The sequence below is a fragment of the Coregonus lavaretus genome (assembly GCF_964263955.1).
Source record: "Coregonus lavaretus genome assembly, chromosome: 13".
NCBI classification, from domain to species: Eukaryota; Metazoa; Chordata; class Actinopteri; order Salmoniformes; family Salmonidae; genus Coregonus; species Coregonus lavaretus.
Window position 1 is genome coordinate 36,872,209 of NC_140000.1, and position 21,047 is coordinate 36,893,255.

The following is a 21,047-nucleotide window of genomic DNA, read 5'->3' on the forward strand; positions in this document are numbered from 1 at the left end:
GACCAGTCTATAGTTTTATTATCACATCTTCACATAAATATAGAGATGCATGCTAGGAAATTGCGTTATATACTACAGACTGCGATTAACTCGTAACGTGATAGATATTCTAAGACAAGTTGTAACTACAGTTGAAGTCAGAAGTTTATATACACTTAGGTTGGAGTCATTAAAACTCGTTTTTCAACCACTCCACAAATTTCTTGTTAACAAACTATAGTTTTGGCAAGTCGGTTAGGACATCTACTTTGTGCATGACACAAGTAATTTTTCCAACAATTGTTTACAGACAGATTATTTCACTTACAACTCACTGTATCACAATTCCAGTGGGTCAGAAGTTTACATACACTAAGTTGACAGTGCCTTTAAACAGCTTTTAAAATTCCAGAAAATGATGTCATGGCTTTAGAAGCTTCTGATTGGCTAATTGACATAATTTGAGTCAATTGGAGGTGTACCTGTGGATGTATTTCAAGCCCTACCTTCAAACTCAATGCCTCTTTGCTTGACATCATGGGAAAATCAAAAGAAATCAGCCAAGTCTGATTCATCATTGGGAGCAATTTCCAAATGCCTGAAGGTACCACGTTCATCTGTACAAACAATAGTACCCAAGTATTAACACCATGGGACCATGCAGCCGTCATACCGCTCAGGAAGGAGACGCGTTCTGTCTCCTAGAGATGAACGTACTTTGGTGCAAATCAATCCCAGAACAACAGCAAAGGACCTTGTGAAGATGCTGGAGGAAACAGGTACAAAAGTATCTAATCCACAGTAAAACAAGTCCTATATCGACATAACCTGAAAGGCCGCTCAGCAAGGAAGAAGCCACTGCTCCAAAACCGCCATAAAAAACAAGCCAGACTACGGTTTGCAACTGCACATGGGGAGAAAGATCGTACTTTTTGGAGAAATGTCCTCTGGTCTGATGAAACAAAAATATAACTGTTTGGCCATAATGACCATTGTTATGTTTGGAGGAAAAAGGTTGTAGCTTGCAAGCCGAAGAACACCATCCCAATCGTGAAGCACGGGGTGGCAGCATCATGCTGTGGGGGTGCTTTGCTGCAGGAGGGACTTGTGCACTTCACAAAATAGATGGCATCATGAGGAAGGAAAATTATGTGGATATATTGAAGCAACATCTCAAGACATCAGTCAGGAAGTTAAAGCTTGGTCGCAAATGGGTCTTCCAAATGGACAATGACCCCAAGCATACTTCCAAAGTTGTGGCAAAATGGCTTAAGGAGAACAAAGTCCAGGTATTGGAGTGGCCATCACAAAGCCCTGCCCTCAATACTATCGAAAATGTGTGGGCAGAACTGAAAAAGCGTGTGTGAGCAAGGAGGCCTACAAACCTGACTCAGTTACACCAGCTCTGTCAGGAGGAATGGGCCAAAATTCACCCAACTTATTGTGGAAGCCTGTGCAAGGCTACCCGAAACGTTTGACCCAAGTTAAACAATTTAAAGGCAATGCTACCAAATACTAATTGAGTAAACTTCTGACCCACTGGGAATGTGATGAAATAATTATCTCTACTATTATTCTGCATTTCACATTCTTAAAATAAAGTGGTGATCCTAACTGACCTAAGACAGAGAATGTTTTACTAGGATTAAATGTCAGGAATTGTGAAAAACAGAGTTTAAATGTATTTGGTTAAGGTGTATGTAAACTTCCGACTTCAACTGTAGGTATTGATTACAGGAAACGTAAAAACAGACTTCAGTTGAGGGCACCGGGTTTTCCAATGAACAAAAAAAAACATATTGCAAACAAAATGCATATTATATCAGTAACATGATTTGAAATTAGCAACACACTGTGATTTCCTGTTGCTGGCTCTTCGTGGCTGTACCAGGTAGTTATCCCTGTGGTATTGGGTGATTTACATACTGTGTTGTATTGGGGTGACTGTCAGCCAGTCCAATTTATCCCCACTCACCAGATCCAGAGTAAAGGTACTACATTAATTCAGAGGAACAGATCTGCCCATTTATTCATCCTCTTTATTTACTTGCTCCCTTCTCTCTCTCTTTACGGTGCAGTCTTGTTCTCCACTTCCATGATGGAGATGAAGCGTGGTCGGCGACGCACCCTCCTCTTGGTGTTGTGTTTGGGGTTCCGCTGGTACATGTCTGCAGGAAGGTTTGAAAGTGGAGGACAAGTTGATGAGGAGAGGGGCAGAGGAGATGAGAGTAGGGTAGAGAAAGGAAGGGTACAAAAAAGAGATGGAGGAGAGTTCAAAGACTAATGATTCCTCATCCTGGTCACTGTATGTTTTGATATAAAACATATTGATCAGGTTTTTTCTTACACAGCTATTTCAGTGCAGGTGTATGTTGGGGATGTAATAAGGGCTTTACCTTGAAAACTGAGGTAGTAGTTACGGTGACCTTTCATAATGGTGACCTCAGCAGATCTGTCTGCCAGGTACGCTTCCTCCAGCTCCCGGGAAGAGAGGGATGTCATTCGCTGTTTATCGTCCTGACCACAACACAACCAACACCACCACATACTTAGGCCGGGATTCAATCCAAGGCATTTTATAGAGCAGCACACTGGACAGCCGACAATGCGCCTTTTAATGGTAATTTCCCCGACGTTCGCGGAGATAGCATTCACGGTAAACACTGCGCATGTCGGCTCTAATGCTAAATTAAAACTCAAGGGTAATGCGCTGCTCTATAGAGTGCCTGGGATTGAATCCGGCCCTTTCCAATACTGAATGCTTTTAAACCATAACTCAACCACAACAGCACCACTACAACTTAACATCACTGAATCCTCACAACCACATCTCAACCACAAAACAACAACTGCAAAGCTTAATGCCCCCCCTTCTCCCTCCAGACTCACGGGTCTTCCAAACTCAATCCAGTTCTCGTGGTCGCCCTTGTAGTACCACAGCCACTCAGTGGTCAGGATGTAGTGAGCCGGCTTTGTTACCGAGGATACCGTGGAGAGGCGCCGCACGGGGTCCGACTCCCGCGTCATCGTTAGGAAGTCTACTGGCCGAGAGCCCGGACTGAGAGAGAGAGAGAGAGACGTTCATGGATTATTTTCATTTTACAGTCAGACTTTACAGTATGTTGCCTGTAAAAAAATAAAATCGGAAAATGTTTTTTAGAACCCAATTCATACAGTCCACTTTTTACCACATTCTTGCTTGGATAAGCATTTTATGTCTCCCGTGAACATGCTGGCAAGTTTAAGAGTGAGAGTACATGTGGGCCGATGTCAGTGGCGGTCCACAAAATGAGGGAGGACAAATGTTTAATTTTATGAGCATGGCTTTATTTCTATTACAGCATATTGGATGACTGTCATTCATATTCCATTCACCCAGCTAAATGTAACATCGATAGGTTTAGGCTACTGCTAGTGTTGAGCGATTAGTGCTTTTTGAGGTAAGTTCGGTTTCGGTTCAATTATTGTTTTAATAATCACGGTTTTCGATTTTGCATGCTTCTGTCTATAACGTGAGCTGCTCAGTATGTGTAAATAATCCTTGTTACCACTGCTTTTTTGAAAGATATAACGTTAGCAATAGAGAACTGCAAAAGTGTTGCTACTGCTCTTGAAAACATTGCTGCCCTGAATTTAGCAGGCACTATTGACAAATATCAGTGGGAAAAAGTTGTGATGTACTACTTTCTGCACACTTTCAGTGTGAACCGGAGTGACTTGACACAACGAGGGTCAAACAAGTTGTACAGACAAAACAGAGTTAAAGGGGTTCCAGTCTGCTGTGAAGCGTTCATCCATGTATACGGGTAAGAGTCTAGCTTCATTTTCAGATATTATACTGTACGTTTCTAATTTAGTCAGAAAGTCATTTTCATTGCAAGTTAAAGCATACTGTTAGCTAGCTAGGGAACGTTAGCTTGCTGGCTCGCTAACTAATGTTACGTGTATGTTCTGTGTAGTAATATTATTAGTATCTCAGAAAGCCATTTCCATTGCTAGTTATAGCCTTTATGTTAGCTAGCTAGCTAACATTGAACCTAGTTGGTTAGCTTTAGCTACAGTGAGGGAAAAAAGTATTTGATCCCCTGCTGATTTTGTACGTTTGCCCACTGACAAAGACATGATCAGTCTATAATTTTAATGGTAGATTTATTTGAACAGTGAGAGACAGAATAACAACAAAAAAATGCAGAAAAACGCATGTCAAAAATGTTATGAATTGATTTGCATTTTAATGAGGGAAATAAGTATTTGACACCTCTGCAAAACATGACTTAGTACTTGGTGGCAAAACCCTTGTTGGCAATCACAGAGGTCAGACGTTTCTTGTAGTTGGCCACCAGGTTTGCACACATCTCAGGAGGGATTTTGTTCCACTCCTCTTTGCAGATCTTCTCCAAGTCATTAAGGTTTCGAGGCTGACGTTTGGCAACTCGAACCTTCAGCTCCCTCCACAGATTTTCTATGGGATTAAGGTCTGGAGACTGGCTAGGCCACTCCAGGACCTTAATGTGCTTCTTCTTGAGCCACTCCTTTGTTGCCTTGGCCATGTGTTTTGGGTCATTGTCATGCTGGAATACCCAGCCACGACCCATTTTCAATGCCCTGGCTGAGGGAAGGAGGTTCTCACCCAAGATTTGACGGTACATGGCCCCGTCCATCGTCCCTTTGATGCGGTGAAGTTGTCCTGTCCCTTTAGCAGAAAAACACCCCCAAAGCATAATGTTTCCACCTCCATGTTTGATGGTGGGGATGTTGTTCTTGGGGTCATAGGCAGCATTCCTCCTCCTCCAAACACGGCGAGTTGAGTTGATGCCAAAGAGCTCGATTTTGGTCTCATCTGACCACAACACTTTCACCTAGTTCTCCTCTGACTCATTCAGATGTTCATTGGCAAACCTCAGACGGCCCTGTATATGTGCTTTCTTGACCAGGGGGACCTTGCGGGCGCTGCAGGATTTCAGTCCTTCACGGCATAGTGTGTTACCAATTGTTTTCTTGGTGACTATGGTCCCAGCTGCCTTGAGATCATTGACAAGATCCTCCTGTGTAGTTCTGGGCTGATTCCTCACCGTTCTCATGATCATTGCAACTCCACGAGGTGAGATCTTGCATGGAGCCCCAGGCCGAGGGAGATTGACAGTTATTTTGTCTCACCTTCTCACCAAGCTGCTTGGCGATGGTTTTGTAGCCCATTCCAGCCTTGTGTAGGTCTACAATCTTGTCCCTGACATCCTTGGAGAGCTCTTTGGTCTTGGCCATGGTGGAGAGTTTGGAATCTGATTGATTGATTGCTTCTGTGGACAGGTGTCTTTTATACAGGTAACAAGCTGAGATTAGGAGCACTCCCTTTAAGAGTGTGCTCCTAATCTCAGCTCGTCACCTGTATAAAAGACACCTGGGAGCCAGAAATCTTGAGAGGGGGTCAAATACTTATTTCCCTCATTAAAATGCAAATCAATTTATAACATTTTTGACATGCGTTTTTCTGGATTTTTTTGTTGTTATTCTGTCTCTCACTGTTCAAATAAACCTACCATAAAAATTTGACTGATCATTTCTTTGTCCGTGGGCAAACGTACAAAATCAGCAGGGGATCAAATACTTTTTTCCCTCACTGTACCTGCAGATTCATACTACAGCATTTCATGCATGGTGGCTAGCTATGACAATCAGTTTGTATTGCTAGTAGGATGGGTTGGGATTATGGTTCATTTTTTGCTACGTCTAAACAAAAGACTCCACTTCGCCAGATTACATGACCCATCAAGTTAGCCAGGTGTGTCTGGGAGTGATTACGGCCATCTATTTATTGTATTTCATGAACATGTGTACATGTCTAGACAATAGTGACCAATCCAATTAGCTAGATGTGGCTGGCAGCTGGTTATAGCATTTGTTTCATATGACCCATCACTTTAGACAAGTGTGTCTGTCTGGGTAAGCATCATCTAATAATTATACATTCTTTTTATCTGGACACTTTTATTTTGTTATTGCTACTATGCAAGTAACCATTTCACTGTACCGTTTACACCTTCTGTATCCTGTGTCATGTGACAAATATACATTGATTTTATTTGATATAGTGTGTGTTTACCAGAGACGGTAATGTGGATAACAAACATGACCTGCACCAAAGTCAGATTAGGATAAAGGCCAAGGACTAGATCCAGTGTATTTTTACCTGGAGTTTTTCCTTATTGGAGGCTACTACTTTCACCACTTTTAGTCTTGAAATCTTTGGTTGTTTACTACTCTGCCTTACTCACTCTGTTTAGCACATGACCTCACCTGTGAATCCTTAAAGAGATGGGTGGGGCTATGGCTTAAGAGGGTGTGAACAATGCTGAATAGGTGTAGACGAAGAAGAGGTGTACCAAAACATTCAAGGGACATTTTCTAAAAGGTGAGGTTACAAGTTTATCAACTTTCAAAGCAGAATTACTTTCCCATTGTTCCTCAACTGCAGTGTACGATATACAATTTTGTAGCACTGAGTCTCTACTTTTATCCAATGTAAAAAACACAATTTTAAATGTTGCTACATAATACCGAATCGAGGTGGTCGGTCACATTTTTGTTCAGTGTATTTTATAACACCTGACGAAAGTATAAAATACAAATAATATTTTCCCCCCACACCTTGCGTCATGGCAACGTGTGGAACCGCTGTCATATAAAAAAGTTGTATTTTGAAACAGAGCCCAAGGCAAGCTCATGCTTTTTTTTATCCACGTTTCAGCTCTTTCCTACCCTCACTCCGCTTTGTTAGGGAGCAGGCGTAGGGTCTTGCATTCAGAGTATCTTTATCATGATGCTAGCTGTGCCACTAGAGATCCTGGTTAGAATCCAGGCTCTGCTGTAGCCGGCCGCAACTGGGAGACCAATGGGGCTGCGCACAATTGGCCCAGCGTCGTCCAGGGTAGGGGAGGGAATGGCAGGCAGGGAGGTAGCTCAGTTGATAGAGCATGGCGTTTGCAACGCCAGGGTTGTGGGTTCGTTTCCCACGGGGGGCCAGTATGAAGAATAATAATGTATGCATTAACTGTAAGTCGCTCTGGATAAGAGCGTCAGCTAAATGACGTAAATGTAAATGTAAATGTAATACCGACAGAAAATAATAGCAATCTATATTTTCAAAAGCATGTCTCGTGTTCATATTTCACAACCTCTGCAGGCTTGATTTAGGCTACATTATTGCATGCTAAATGTTTATATCAGTGATAGATGAGCAAACAAATAGATTAGCTATACCACCTCTATTTGCCCAGCCAGAGAATTAACCAAATATAGCCTACAGACGGAGATTCAGTGAAAGAAAATCACATTGATTAAAAGACAAGTCACAATCTTTTGGTCAGGTAGGTCTAGGCTACTAAGTGACTGCAAGTGAAGAGCAAAATAATCCACTTGTTAAGCTACATAACATGCTGGCAAAATGTTCTGATCAGTGCTAATAAATGAGCCAACTAGACAAGATGATCATGAGCAGCTTCACCTCAAATTAGCTAACATTTCTACAGCCTAATTGTACCCTAACCAATATCCAAACTGAGATTCAGTGAAAAGAAAAATCTGACATTGATTGATTTATCAAGAGTCCCCACGCTTGTCTCAAAGCAGCGCAAAACGGTGCTGACATAGTTGACCACACACAGGTAGGCTATGCTTCAAATGTATTATAACAATTTGATGACTTTCTGAGTTTCAGTAAGCAACAATTTGATGCCTTCAATTGCATTAGCCTACATTATTCCAATATGTTCATCCTTCAGTGATACTTATTCCCAAAGTCATTATTTATGGATCCATCCAGTTGTGGTTAAGAAAGCAGTTATTGTGGTAGGCTATGGGAAGAGATGGGTGAAGTGACATGCCTCCCAAAGTTTAGAACTGCATGAGGATAGTAGTAAGGGCGCTGCCTAGCAACCATCAAGAGCTTAAAGGAAAACTCCACCAAAAAATGATATTTTGGTATTTGTTTCATTAGTCCATTGTTGATATAGTCCCAAAATCTTCTGCATGTCAGAAATCAAGTTTTCAAGATATATAACTTTCAAAATACAAAAAAACAGCCAGTATTTTGGGTGGAATTTTCCTTTAAGAGCAAAGTGCGTGCCAATGCCGCCTCAGCATTACGGCTACATTTCATACTAAGCCGTAGGCATAACTACTGCAATCCCAACCAGGGGCGGTGTGTTCAATAGGGCGATATGGGCGACGCACTGCCAAACGGGAAAAGGAAGGGATTTTTTTTCTAATCAATTATATCACGGCAACAGTAGTTATCAGTGTTGTAATCTAGACGTCTGATCTGCCACAGTGCCACTAAATGTCCAATCAGGCTAAAGTCGTGCTTCAAATGGCCCCCCCCCCCTTTTGGGGCGATTTCAGTCAGGTTGAAAATCGCCCAGAAGTCTGTCATAGACTCCCATGTAAAATCTATTTTTTTCAAATATCAGAGCTTTCAATACAATCTCTATGGGTTTCTGAGGGCTTGCACTTACGCGCTTTCGTCATACGTAACATATAACCATGAACGTAACTAAGAAAAGAGCGGGTAGCAGCGTCAATCAATTCACTACTTCTATCAAAATGGCTAGGCTTCAGTGCAACTCGATTGTGTCTTTGAAAGAAGTTCCTTTTTGTCGGCGAACAAATGAAGATAAATTGGCAACGAAACAATTAGGACCTCCCAGACCAAATTTAATAATTCAACAGGTTTCTACTAAAGGGGGGAAGTCCTACACCCGAGGATTTTCCAAAAATTGGTACGAACGAAAAACCTGGCTAGCAGGCTGCGATGTAGCTAATGCAGTCTTCTGCTACCCCCTGCTTACTCTTTCACCCTGAAGGCGGCACGGCAGACAGCACCGCTTGGACAGCGACTGGTGTGTAACGGACATGCACCATCTTTCAGGAAAGATTAAGAAACATGAGCTGTCAAAGACCCACATGGATAGCTGTTTGAGATTGTCTGCTTTGGGGAGAGTGAACATTCCCACTCAACTGGATGAGGGATACAGGCTAGCTGTCCGCCGCCACAACGATGAGGTTAGTGTTGATAATCACAAGTTTACTGGAGAACTGAAACTGACAAGGCTGACAAGATAGGACCCTTTTGTCCATTGTTATTGGATAGGAACAGAACTTATAACCAGCTCCTGACCTAAATAGATCTTAGCACAACATTTTACTCAACATATCATATTCCATATTCACTATAACAAATATATTTACTACGACATTAGCAAGAACCGCCACATCCTCAGCCGGCTAATCCAGTGTGTGAAGTTTTGCGGAGTGTTTGAGTTAGCTTTGCGAGGCAAAGATGAAACTGAGGGCTCCACCAACCCTGGTAAGCCAACACTTTTGAGATCAGTCAATAAATGCTTCTGGTATTGACTTATATGCTGCCCCTGTCTTCATGTTGTTGCTGGACATATCTTTTTTAAAATGTGTGTAGGTCACCTAAATCATCAGAAAAATTGCCCCCCCTGAGAATTTTTTCAGGAGCCGCCACTGATCCCAACTAGGTCGGTTCGCAGAAATAAAGTGAAAGTTGGTAGAAAAACGTCTTTGTTTGAAAGGTGCATAAGAGTCCACTTTCAACTTTAGTGGGCAGTAGTGAACCCTGACCTGTGTGTGTTCCGGGGGTCACAGAAGGCTCTCTCGATGTCCTCAGTGTGACGCAGGTCTTTCCAGCCGTTCCCATCAAACACCTCCCACTTATAGGGCAGGTTAAAATGCACACGGATACACTGGTCTGGGCACACAAACGCATTACACAAACAAGCATGAGAGAACCACAACCAAACATACCAAAAGCATAGAAAATATCCCAACAGGCAAAACATAAAAAAATAAAAATAAACATCAAGTAGAAGAGAGCTCACCCTGGAATCTACAGTTCCTGCGTATGAAATGCAGACAAATCTCCTTCCTCTCCTCTTTCTGGATCACAGGCCTGGAGACCAGCTCACCTACACGCTCTGTACAGAGGGATATACAGAGGGATTACATATACAGAGGGATTATACACACACTGCAGATCAGGCCAAGAGAACAGCTCAGCTACACAAATACTGCAGATCAAGCCAAAAGAACACACACACTCCAGTTGAGGGATATCGTACCTTTAGCAGCGTAGGGTGTAGTGGGTGTGTTGAGGCGGTGGAGGTTCTGGTAGACGAAGGGCAGGTCGTTGATGATGTCACCGCTGAGGCCCCTCTCCTCCAGCATGCGGCGGCCATGCTGGTCGATGACGTGCTGCCTCTTGCACTTAGGCCCGAACATGCAGTCGTCCTGCACAAAGTGCATGCACATGTGCACCTTGGTGCAGCCGTCCCTGAAGGTACACGCACCGTGGGGCCCGGAGCCCTTGTTGTAGTGAGAGCACACCTGACGTCAGGAACATACGGCAACAATGTCAGAGACAATCATCGTGGCAATGCAGTCATATATAGCCAACCAGAGGGGCTGGGCCAAGCAGTTGCCTTTAGAAGGCTTACATGGTCATCGTTGAAAAAAAATCTAACCTCGCACACCAAGAAGTTCTACTTTACCTCTCTGGGTAACGAATACTTCCCGGAGACAAACCCACATCAACAGCATACGTTTTTTTATATTTCCTTTTTTGTTGTATTCTTTAAAAATATATAACATTCTTTATTTGCTTTTTTTTTTTTTTTTTTTTACACACAGGAAGTCCCACAGATCCAAGGTGGCTTGTCTTCATCTCAGAAGGTGAACGCTCTGATCCCTCTTCACCCACATTGGGCTTTAGGCTGGACGTGGTGGTATTTGTAGTGTTTTTAGGTTTTTTGTTTTGTCTTTTAAAACATTTCATTGATTTACTGTGATATTTGTTTAGACTGGATGAACCAACATTACTCTCGGAAAACTGAACACACGTTTTTTCATTTTTCTTTTTGAGAAACTTGTTTGTGGCTCTGAGGCCTCCGTATAGTTGTCCAATCAGATTACGGGTGCATCTGGTTCGGAGAGGTATCATCCGATCAGTGTGCAGGATTCACTTCTCACTGGCACTGAACCTGCCTATAAACTCGTCCAGAATTCCCTTCTCTGGAATGCCAGGATGTAAGCTACTCCTGTCCTTCCCTCTCTGGGGAGATAGAATGAGTGAGAGAAAAAGAGAGTGAGAGAGAAAAAAAGAGAAAGATAGAGGAGGTCTACCCCTTCTACCCATGAGCTCGTACACAAAGAGCACTCAGAACACTGCTACCCTCCCTGAGGGCAGAAACCTGTAATGCAGAAACGTCCCACATTTTACTTAAGGGAGCAAGACTTCATGGAGCAAGAGAGACAAGTTCACATACATAGAGAGCATGAGACAAAGCATTGTGTTTCTAATGTATTCATCTAAGGGAGAAAAGGTATATGAAAGTGTACAGGGGCTTAGGGAGAGGTGCTAGGGATTGGAACTGGGCTAATTTCTTAATGGAGACCACAAGGCCCTGTTAAGGCTCCTTCCAGGTGTGTAGTGGGGCTCTAGTCAGCAGTGGAGCGGCCCGTGCATTATTTTCTCTGTGTGTGTGTGTATGTGTGTTACCTCCGGCAGCAAGGTAGGATCATTCTGCAGCAGTAACAGGAACAGGTCATCCTCGTGCAGCTCATGCAGAGTGCACTCCCTCAGGAGCGGGTAGTTATGCTCCGAACGCACGTCATGGGAGAACTTACACTGCTTCCTAGTGAGAGAGAACAGCACACACAGATCAAATAAAATAAAATGTTATTTGCCACATGCGCCGAATACAACAGGTGTAGACATTACAGTGAAATGCTTACTTACAAGCCCATAACCAACAATGCAGTTTAAGATATAACAATTATTATTATTTTAATTAAAGAGCAGCAGTAAAATAAAATAACAGTAGGGAGGTTATATACAGGGGGTATCGGTACAGAGTCAATGTGCGGGGGCACCAGTTATTCAAGGTAATTGAGGTAATATGTACATGTGGATAGAGTAGGTAAACAGACAGGAGCGTACCATAAAGACATCAAGCATCATTTTGTTTTTGTGTAGGCTACTGAAAACTCATGATCATAATATGCCTTGTTCCAAATCAAGGAATTGAAGGAAATATAGGCAATTCTGCATCATACTGCAATATTTTGTATTGATAATATACCTGATGATAAAAATAAATGTGCTACCACAGCTTTACACGCATTAGTGGACTAGACTAGAAGATGCAGGTGTTATTTGTCCAGATTGATCAATACAGAATAAAAGGGGGCGTGACAGCTATCTCATCTATTTCTGCTGATAGCTAGCCACTCCCCTCCTTAACCTAGCAAAAACTACTCACCACGGTCGAGGTTTCTCTTACCTGCCTTTCCCAAATCTACAGTTTCCATAAACAAAATATTTGCAAAGGTGAAGCTCCTGGCAATCTCTGCAATCTTGCTTTGTGTAATTTTTGCATAGTCGCAGCGACGTTTTGGCGACAATCACACAGTCAGCTCCCCATTCGTCCGTCCTCTCTCGGTTCCGCACCACAGCAAACCGAGAACACTTCTTTACGATGTACCAAAAGTCGTCCTCGGTTATTTCAACACGCTGGAATACTTTCCTGTGCAATTGCTGGAGGACCAATGAACCTTTGTTGCTGCATAATATACTGGTGGCATGATGAATTACTCTGGAGTAACTTGACATTGTTGGTGCCTCTCATTTGCGGAAGCAGCAAACCAGAAACAGATTGGCAGTACTAGTAGTTCTACTTTTCTCCACGCTGGGGCGATCGAGTTCAATTCAGAGCATCACAGAAATGCAATGGCGAATGTTGCCCCCTTGTGGATAAAAGTGGGAAGTGTTCTGATTCTAAATATCAAGCATTCAATTTTCAATAATCTGTTACCAAAATGGCACACATTAATCCGTTCTGCCCCCTATATTGTACTATTGATAAACATTATTGGTCGTTGTGGTGTATTTTCCCCCTCTCTCTCTGGGTCTGTGGTCACGGATTATTTAATCCATCTGTGACTGATTAACAGCATGAGAGATGAAAAAAGTGGTTAGTGCTATCCAGTACCCTTGGGAAGTCCCTACCCCAACCTTAACCATAACCCTTACCCAACCCTAACCTTCTTATTTTTCTTCTTCTTCTTGCTGTGTGGCAAAAATGTGCTGTGTCAGGTTTTAGCAGTTCTAGAGTACTAAATCAGTCATTTATGTTTGACGTCAAATGCTGCTAACACTCACCCCAGAAAATCTGAAGGTTGTTCAGGGATACTTTAACAGCCAAATTAAGTAAATTGTGTCACATTGAGTGTTTGTTTGCAGGTTTTGTAAGGTAAATCAAGATGGTTTTTCGTTCCCATGGCATTGGGATGGCATGACACTCTCTACAACTTGGTAAGTACTTAAATATTAACACAGCTCAATCCAACGAACATTATGGAATGAAACAATTTATTTTCATTTTTCCGTTCAAGTGTGTTTCTGTATCTACCTGTATTTTGAACCACTCCAAGCCAAAAGAAGGCGCTAGAGGTTAAGATTGCAACGCTTCTCACGGTCCCGCCAGTCACTTCTAATTTGCCATAGTGTTGTGATGCGCATTGAAACCAAGATGGCGTTGACGGAATAGCGAGTATTTAACGCATAATGTTTAATAACTTCAATGTGTTGTATGCCAGTGCTAGATTAACAATAAATTCGGACAGAAATTCAGTTTGGGCCGAGAGTGGTGTTGCTAAAAAAAGCTATCCTAGATGGTTAGTTAGCATGATATCAGTAGTATCTAGCTAGTATGCGACCAGTTTAGTACGGCAATAACTATTCTAGAGACAAGTTAACTTGCTATATTAGCTATCCTAAAAGCATGATGGAGGCTCCGTGCGAGGAGGAACTGCGGCCGGTGCCACGTGAGCGGGCGATTCTGGAGAGTTTCTTCACGCAGCTCGGAATGTTCTCGTTTGACCGGGCGAAGGACTATGTGGAGAAAGAGAAGGACAGCAGCAAGAGCGCAGGAGCCATCTGGGCCGCTCTCCTCGCCGCCTTCGCACACCTTGCCGCAGCGGAGAAGGCCTATCACAACATGACGTTCCTGGGACAAAAACTGGGTAAGAAGCACCCAATGTAAACACGCACTGACAGGAAATGACCATTTTGTTGCACTACAAAAATCATTGGTGTGGCAAAATGTCACTCCTCAGTGCAATTAATGCAACCTATCACAAGTGGGACTAGTATCACCATGAACAATACCAATATGATGTTATTATCCTGACGAAAAGTCACGTTCCATAATAGAAAGTTGAAGTGTAGGTTTCTAACAGCAGGTGGCGATACAATCCCACATATTTTTATGACTTATGTATTCAGCAGCACATCACGTTGATATTATGGGGGTAGGAGGAAGAACGTACAACTGGATAAAGGATTTCCTGTTTGGAAGGTCTATCCAGGTGAGGGAGGATAACGGTACACCGCAGGGGAGCGTGATTAGACCTCTGTTGTTCTCAATGATCAATGAGGTTTACTCTCAGGTATGGGCAGATATTGGGAGGTCGTTATTTGCAGATGATGGGGCCTTATGGAAGAGGGGAAGAAATGTGCCATACATAGTCAGGAAGGTACAGGAAGCAATTGATGAGGTAGAGCAGTGGGGATTCAGGTTCTCTTTAGAGAACTCAGACAGTGTTCTTTACCAGGAGGAAGTTGGGAGATGAGGTATGCTTTAGGTTATATGGAAGAAACTTGGAGAGGGTGGGGTCCTTCCAGTTCCTTGGGGTGTACTTGGGCAGAACACATTGAGAGAGTGGTGGGAAAGTGTAAGAAGGTGCTAAATGTGATGCGATGTCTGACTGGGAAGGAGTGGGAGACTGGGCGTTCCTCATTGAGGACCATGTATGTTGCATTGATCCGATCTGTAATAGACTATGTTAGCATAGCGTATTTTGTGGCCATGTACACAGATGGTTCAAAAGATCCAAGGACAGGACGCACTGGGTCAGCATTTGTAGTGCAGGAATGTGTGGTGGCATTCAGGAAACGCATTACAGATCATCTGGCTGTGGAGCAGATGGCCATACTGTTGGCCTTAAAGTGGCCTTAAAGTGGGTGGAGGAAGTCAAGCCAGCCAGAGTAGTTATTTTCTCGGATTCATGTGCAGTGTTGAGTCTTCAGTCCTTTAGCTCACGTAGCAGACAAGACCTGCTTTATGAGGTACTACAAACCCATGGCAGGATTAGACAGATGGTTATACAGATAAGATTTACTTGGGTCCCAGCCCATGTGGGGGTGGAGGGGAACGAGGCAGTTGATGTACTGGCTAAACATGCACTTAGTAGTGGGGATGTTGATGTTGTAGTTTCAATGAGCAAGGCAGAGGCAAAAAGCCTGATATGGACAGTGATGGTGCAGAGATGGCAGGAGCAGTGGAATAGAGATACAGTGCCTTGCAAAATAATTCATCCCCCTTGGCGTTTTTCCTATTTTGTTGCATTACAACCTGTAATTTAAATAGATTTTTATTTGGATTTCATTTAATGGACATACACAAAATAAATAAGCAAGCACGTTTGGTGTTCGCCAAAAGGCATGTGGGAAACTCCCCAAACAAATGGAAGAGTTGAGACTAAGAGTTGAGTCAGATGAGACTAAAATTGAGCTTTTTGGCCATCAAGGAAAACGCTATGTCTGGCGCAAACCCAACACCTCTCATCACCCAGAGAACACCATCCCCACAGTGAAGCATGGTGGTGGCAGCATCATGCTGTGGGGATGTTTTTCATCGGCAGGGACTGGGAAACTGGTCAGAATTGAAGGAATGATGGATGGCGCTAAATACAGGGAAATTATTGAGGGAAACCTGTTTCAGTCTTCCAGAGATTTGAGACTGGGACGGAGGTTCACCTTCCAGCAGGACAAGGACCCTAAGCATACTGCTAAAGCAACACTCGAGTGGTTTAAGGGGAAACATTTTAAATGTATTGGAATGGCCTAGTCAAAGCCCAGACCTCAATCCAATTGAGAATCTGTGGTATGACTTAAAGATTGCTGTACACCAGCGGAACCCATCCAACTTGAAGGAGCTGGAGCAGTTTTGCCTTGAAGAATGGGCAAAAATCCCAATGGCTAGATGTGCCAAGCTTATAGAGACATAACCCAAGAGACTTGCAGCTGTAATTGCTGCAAAAGGTGGCTCTACAAAGTATTGACTTTGGGGGGGTGAATAGTTACGCACGCTCAAGTTGTCTTATTTCTTGTTTGTTTCACAATAAAAAATATTTTGCATCTTCAAAGTGGTAGGCATGTTGTGTAAATCAAATGATACAAACCCCCAAAAAATCAATTTTAATTTCAGGTTGTAAGGCAACAAAATAGGAAAAATGCCAAGGGGGATGAATACTTTCGCAAGCCACTGTACTAAGGGCAGGCATTTATTTCAAGTACAGAGGAAAGTTGGGGAGGACGGCAGGAAGGGACAGAAGAGAGGAGGTTATTTTTTCAAGATTAAGGGTGGGACACAGCCGGTTGAATAAGACTTTAAATGTGTGATTATTGCCAGGAAACAGAGACCGTTGAGCATGTATTGCTACAGTGTGGGCAGAATCAGAGGGAAAGAGAGAGGATGAGATCTAGTATGAGGGAGAAGGGGATACAGGAAATTAGTTTTAAAGAGTATATATAGTCTCACATTTTATCTTTTTTAAGAGCAACGCGGCTGGCAGTTAGAATTTAGGATTTAGTTTCTCCTTGTCTCTGGCCCACACTCCAGTACAGTAGGTGGCGGTAATGCACCATAACGTTGGATGCCAACCGCCGATAAACCCCACCGAAGAAGACAGCACATCACGTCTACCCCACTCTCTGAGGGGTCGGCTGAAAGTGGATGTTTCCGGTTTTCAAGGATACAGTATTTTCAACCTAACTTCCATTTCCCCTGAAAAATGGTTGTTGGGACTCCGCTCTGGTGTCTTTTTACATCAGCCACATTAGGTTATAGCTCCCCAAACAACAATTTCCAACATGGACTGTTTTCTCTACGTTACTCCAATATGTTGCTACTGCAGTGTGAGTGAGTGTGTGTGTGTGGTAATCAGGATCATAACCCACTCTTGCAGGCGGCCAGTCGTTCTTCAGCCGCAAGGACTCCATCCGCACCATCTACACCTCCCTGTTCAACACGCTGAGGAAGGTGGTGACCATGGGGCGCCACGCCCAGCCAGGTTCCGCACCCAACCTGGAGGAACTGCTGTCTCACCTGTCGGAGCAGCTGTGCCACTTTACCCAGGCCCGCATGGAGATGGCTGACCTGTACGAGAAGATGCACGCGCTGGGCAGCCAGAAGAACATCAACTCAGAGGAGCTGGTCACCACCCTCGACGCAGTGCTGCAGAAATACAGCTCCAGGTGTGTGTGGGACGTGTCATGTTTGTAAGCTCAGCTGTGCTGTCTGTGCAGACTGTAATAGTGTGTGAGTGGCAGAGAAATTGGAGAAAAAAAGAGAGAGCAAGAGAATGGGGAAGGGTGGGCGAGCGAGCACGACGGGGGAGGGGGGGGGGGCTTTCTGCTGAAATCAGCAGATATAAAATTTAGCTCAGCCGGAACCAAAGCAAGCCCAACCCCACTGTGCGGCTGAGTCGCAGTTCACACTGCAGCGAGTCACAATCTGGCACACACGGGTGGTTGTGCAGTTAGGGGTGAAGGTGACTCTCTCGCACAGCAGTCGACACAGCCAGGGAAAGTAATCGGCACTGAGAATAACAATACACAGGATATTAACTGCTAATCAGGGCCAGAACCTCCACACCCAGTCGCCCACACGTGCATAGTGCACACACCCTTAGCAGCACAGAAGACCAGAGACATCCAATACTGTTCCACGGCCACAATCCATCTCTTACAGTATATTAATCAGCATTAGTACTAATGAGGAGGCTATTTATCATTAGGATAATTGGTCTTACTGAATAGTGAACACGATTGATTCGTAGTGGAGTGTGATCAGTTAAGGCTGCCATCTGACACACCAACATTTCTACCTTATGTTAGCAATAGCTTGCTCTCCAATGACCCCCTCCATCTCCTCCCTCCCAGGTTCCACCACCCCATCCTGGGCCGCTTGGAGGGGAGCTTCCAGACAGAGGTGGATGTGGTGACACAGCTGCTGCGCTGCCAGGCCCAGGTGTCAGAGTGGCACTTCCTGCCTGCCCTGCTCAGCCTGCACGGGGCTAGCTCTAAGCTCACCGCCTGGGGACAGCTCTTCCAACGCCAGAGGGAGACCCGCAAGCACCTGTTCGGAGGCCAGTCCCAGAAGGCCGTGCAGCCGCCTCACCTGTACGTGTGGTTGCAGCGCCTCCAGGGGGCGCTCCTGGCTAAATTCAGTTTCTACTTCCATGAGGCGCTGAGCCGTCAGACTGCGTCCGCAGACATGAAGGCCCTGACGGCACGCACGGCACCCGATTACCACGGCAAGATCTGTTCGTTTATCCGCAAACACGATGCCAACAACGTGTCCCTGGTGTTCGACAACCGTGGCTCGGACAGCTTCCAGGGCCACGGCTACCACCACCCGCACTCGTACCGCGAGGCGCCCAAGGGGGTGGAGCAGTTTCCTGCTGTGGTGTCCCTTCCCGGGGGCGAACGGCCGCTCACGCACTGGCCCAACGTCATCATGATGATGGGCGACCGCGAGGCGGAGCTCAACACGCTGGACAAGGTGGTGCACTTCTACGACGACAAAGTCCAGAGCACTTACTACCTGACCCGACCGGAATCACACTTCACCCTGGTGGTCATCTTCGACGGCAGGAAGTCCGAGAAGGACTCGCACATCACCGCCTTCCTGCAGGAGATCTCTGGCTCGCTGAGGAACTCTAAACCATTCAGCACCCTCAAACCTGGCTCCAAGTGCTGAAAGAGAGATATGACCTGCTTCATATACTACGCACACACATCATAAACAGAGCTCTTATAACGATACACACACAACCTCTCTGCCCCTTATGAGGACACACAGAGAGACGAGGCATTGTTCCAGTTCCATAGACAGACAGGCCGTTACAGACAGAAGTTGTCTAATCATTAGGAAAGCTTCTTGAGTGACATTGTTGCAACATTCTGATTGGTTTTAGCTTCTTAAAATGGGCGGCCAGGACCTTTTGCTTTACTACTTGATATTTGTATAAAATATAATTAGAACCTCAACATTAGCTTGTTTTAATTGAGAGAATGACTTCAACCCATGGTCCAACTGTTTGTTCTGTTGAGCTTCATGCTTTGAATCCTTTAGTTTGTTTTGACAAATCAGTTCCAGACCAAAGAGATGCGTCACTGACTATATTAGACGCAGTGTGGCCTTCTCACAGTGAACTGCTCGATTGAGACATTTGACCTGTTTCTTTGACTTGATTCTATTCCATCACAGGATAGCTAACTTCCTACCCCTGTCAGGGATATAATGTTGCTATGTACTGAAAAAGCTTTTGTTTAATTTATGTATACTTTTGTTAACATTGATGTGTTTGTTTACCGTTTTAACAGAAGTGCTTAATTTGGTTTTACTGTATGTCATCCTTTATTTAGTTGTACTTATTTTGCTGTTATTTGGGAATTAAGTTTTGAGATGACTGTAGAAAAAAGCTTAATATGTAGAAAAGCATAATGACGTGTGTGAGAGGTCCTTTCACATGTTTCAGATGCTGCTTAAGACTGAAACATAAGTGAGTGTTCAGACAGCCAACTGTAGCACATCCCCACTCACACACTCAGCAGGTGATAAACAAGGCAATAATGAAGGCTTGACTAACCAAAACACACTTGTTCATTTATTCCCTTTTATTTATAATATAAATACAACACATCAATACTATCCATTTGGCTATAAGAGCTCGTCTTTAGGAAGCTCAGGAGTTTCAGATACAGCAACACTAACAGACAAAACCATTTCCTTTAATTATCAGACACATTCAGAGAGAAACCAACATCCCTTAAAATGCACCTGTTCACATGTTATAATGCTACATGCCAAGTACATGATTTTTCCTATACATCAAAGTGCAATGTCACAATAGATTAACTCTAGGATTCATAATTCAGTCTTGTACTAAACACTTTATGATTATTTCATTCTAAGTGCTGCTGCTCTTCGTTCAGGACATGCGTGAGTGGATTACTACTCCCCACAAAGACAAAGGTAAAAAAAGGCACTTTCACATTGACACACACACACACAAATTGATGCACACCCATAGCCCATTCTTAGAGACACACATCCCCAGTACTCCACACACCAGTAAAGAGGACACATTCAGTGTGCTGCTGTTCGAGTGTATTTTGGGCATTTACACGCAAGAGCCCCACCCTGTTTGCTTACTGTGAATTTAAGGTTATTTAGTGACTTCAGTGTAACACAACCAGATACACCATATTCCCACACACACACACTAAGTGCCAGCACACGCACCCCTGTCCTGCACATGTTCTGGTACTAAAGGCAGACATGAATAATCCATCATTTTATCCACCATCGCACTTACAAAGGAACAGAATGAGGGCAGGCAGAGGAAACGCACACACACAGACAAACAAGGTAATGGGAAAGAAATCACACATACCCAGGCCGAGGGAAATGTACAGAAATCTACAAACTCCACCACTGTACCTCAACTATTTCCCCTGGCCTGAGTGTGTGTATCGGTTGAACACGAGAAGGCTGTTTTCTAGTAGTGAGGGTTAACGCCACCACCACCCCTGTGACATTAGTGCCCACTGAACATTCAATAGAGAACTGAACAGTCATAGTTTAAATACTGGAACATTCATTAAATAGCTGAACATTGGTTAAATAGAATGTGAGTTTTGTCACCAATGCCTCGAGAGGCTTCGGTTGAGGCATTAGTGAGCTTAGCAGCGGAACCAAGTGAAATAGAAAATAATAAAAAAAAAGATCACACAGACATCCGCCCTTATGTTTCCACTCTGTGTGAGCCTCCCTTTACCCATCAGGCACCTCTTCATTCTGCATTGTCCCTTTCTTTCGCTTCGCCTTTGGAAATCGTTCATAGATGCAGCAGCCAATCGA

The 21,047-nt window shown here is 43.9% G+C and overlaps 2 protein-coding genes across 2 annotated transcripts; one reads left to right on the plus strand and one right to left on the minus strand.

The window, feature by feature from the left end:
- LOC311139613 (protein mono-ADP-ribosyltransferase PARP12-like) lies at positions 1 to 12,730 on the minus strand. The gene is made up of 8 exons (XM_084174524.1): positions 12,339 to 12,730; positions 11,555 to 11,690; positions 10,119 to 10,383; positions 9,879 to 9,974; positions 9,622 to 9,748; positions 2,869 to 3,037; positions 2,376 to 2,496; positions 1 to 2,147 (listed from the first exon to the last, which is right to left on the minus strand). Exons 1-8 carry the CDS (start codon positions 12,665 to 12,667, stop codon positions 2,047 to 2,049), a joined length of 1,344 nt encoding a protein of 447 aa, XP_084030650.1. The 5' UTR covers positions 12,668 to 12,730; the 3' UTR covers positions 1 to 2,046.
- An 829-nt stretch (positions 12,731 to 13,559) lies between these two features.
- On the plus strand, positions 13,560 to 19,774 carry LOC311139924 (KICSTOR subunit 2-like). The gene is made up of 3 exons (XM_084174923.1): positions 13,560 to 14,079; positions 17,086 to 17,374; positions 18,062 to 19,774. The coding sequence occupies exons 1-3, from the start codon at positions 13,839 to 13,841 to the stop codon at positions 18,879 to 18,881; spliced, it is 1,350 nt and encodes a 449-aa protein (XP_084031049.1). The 5' UTR covers positions 13,560 to 13,838; the 3' UTR covers positions 18,882 to 19,774.
- Positions 19,775 to 21,047: the final 1,273 nt, after the last annotated feature.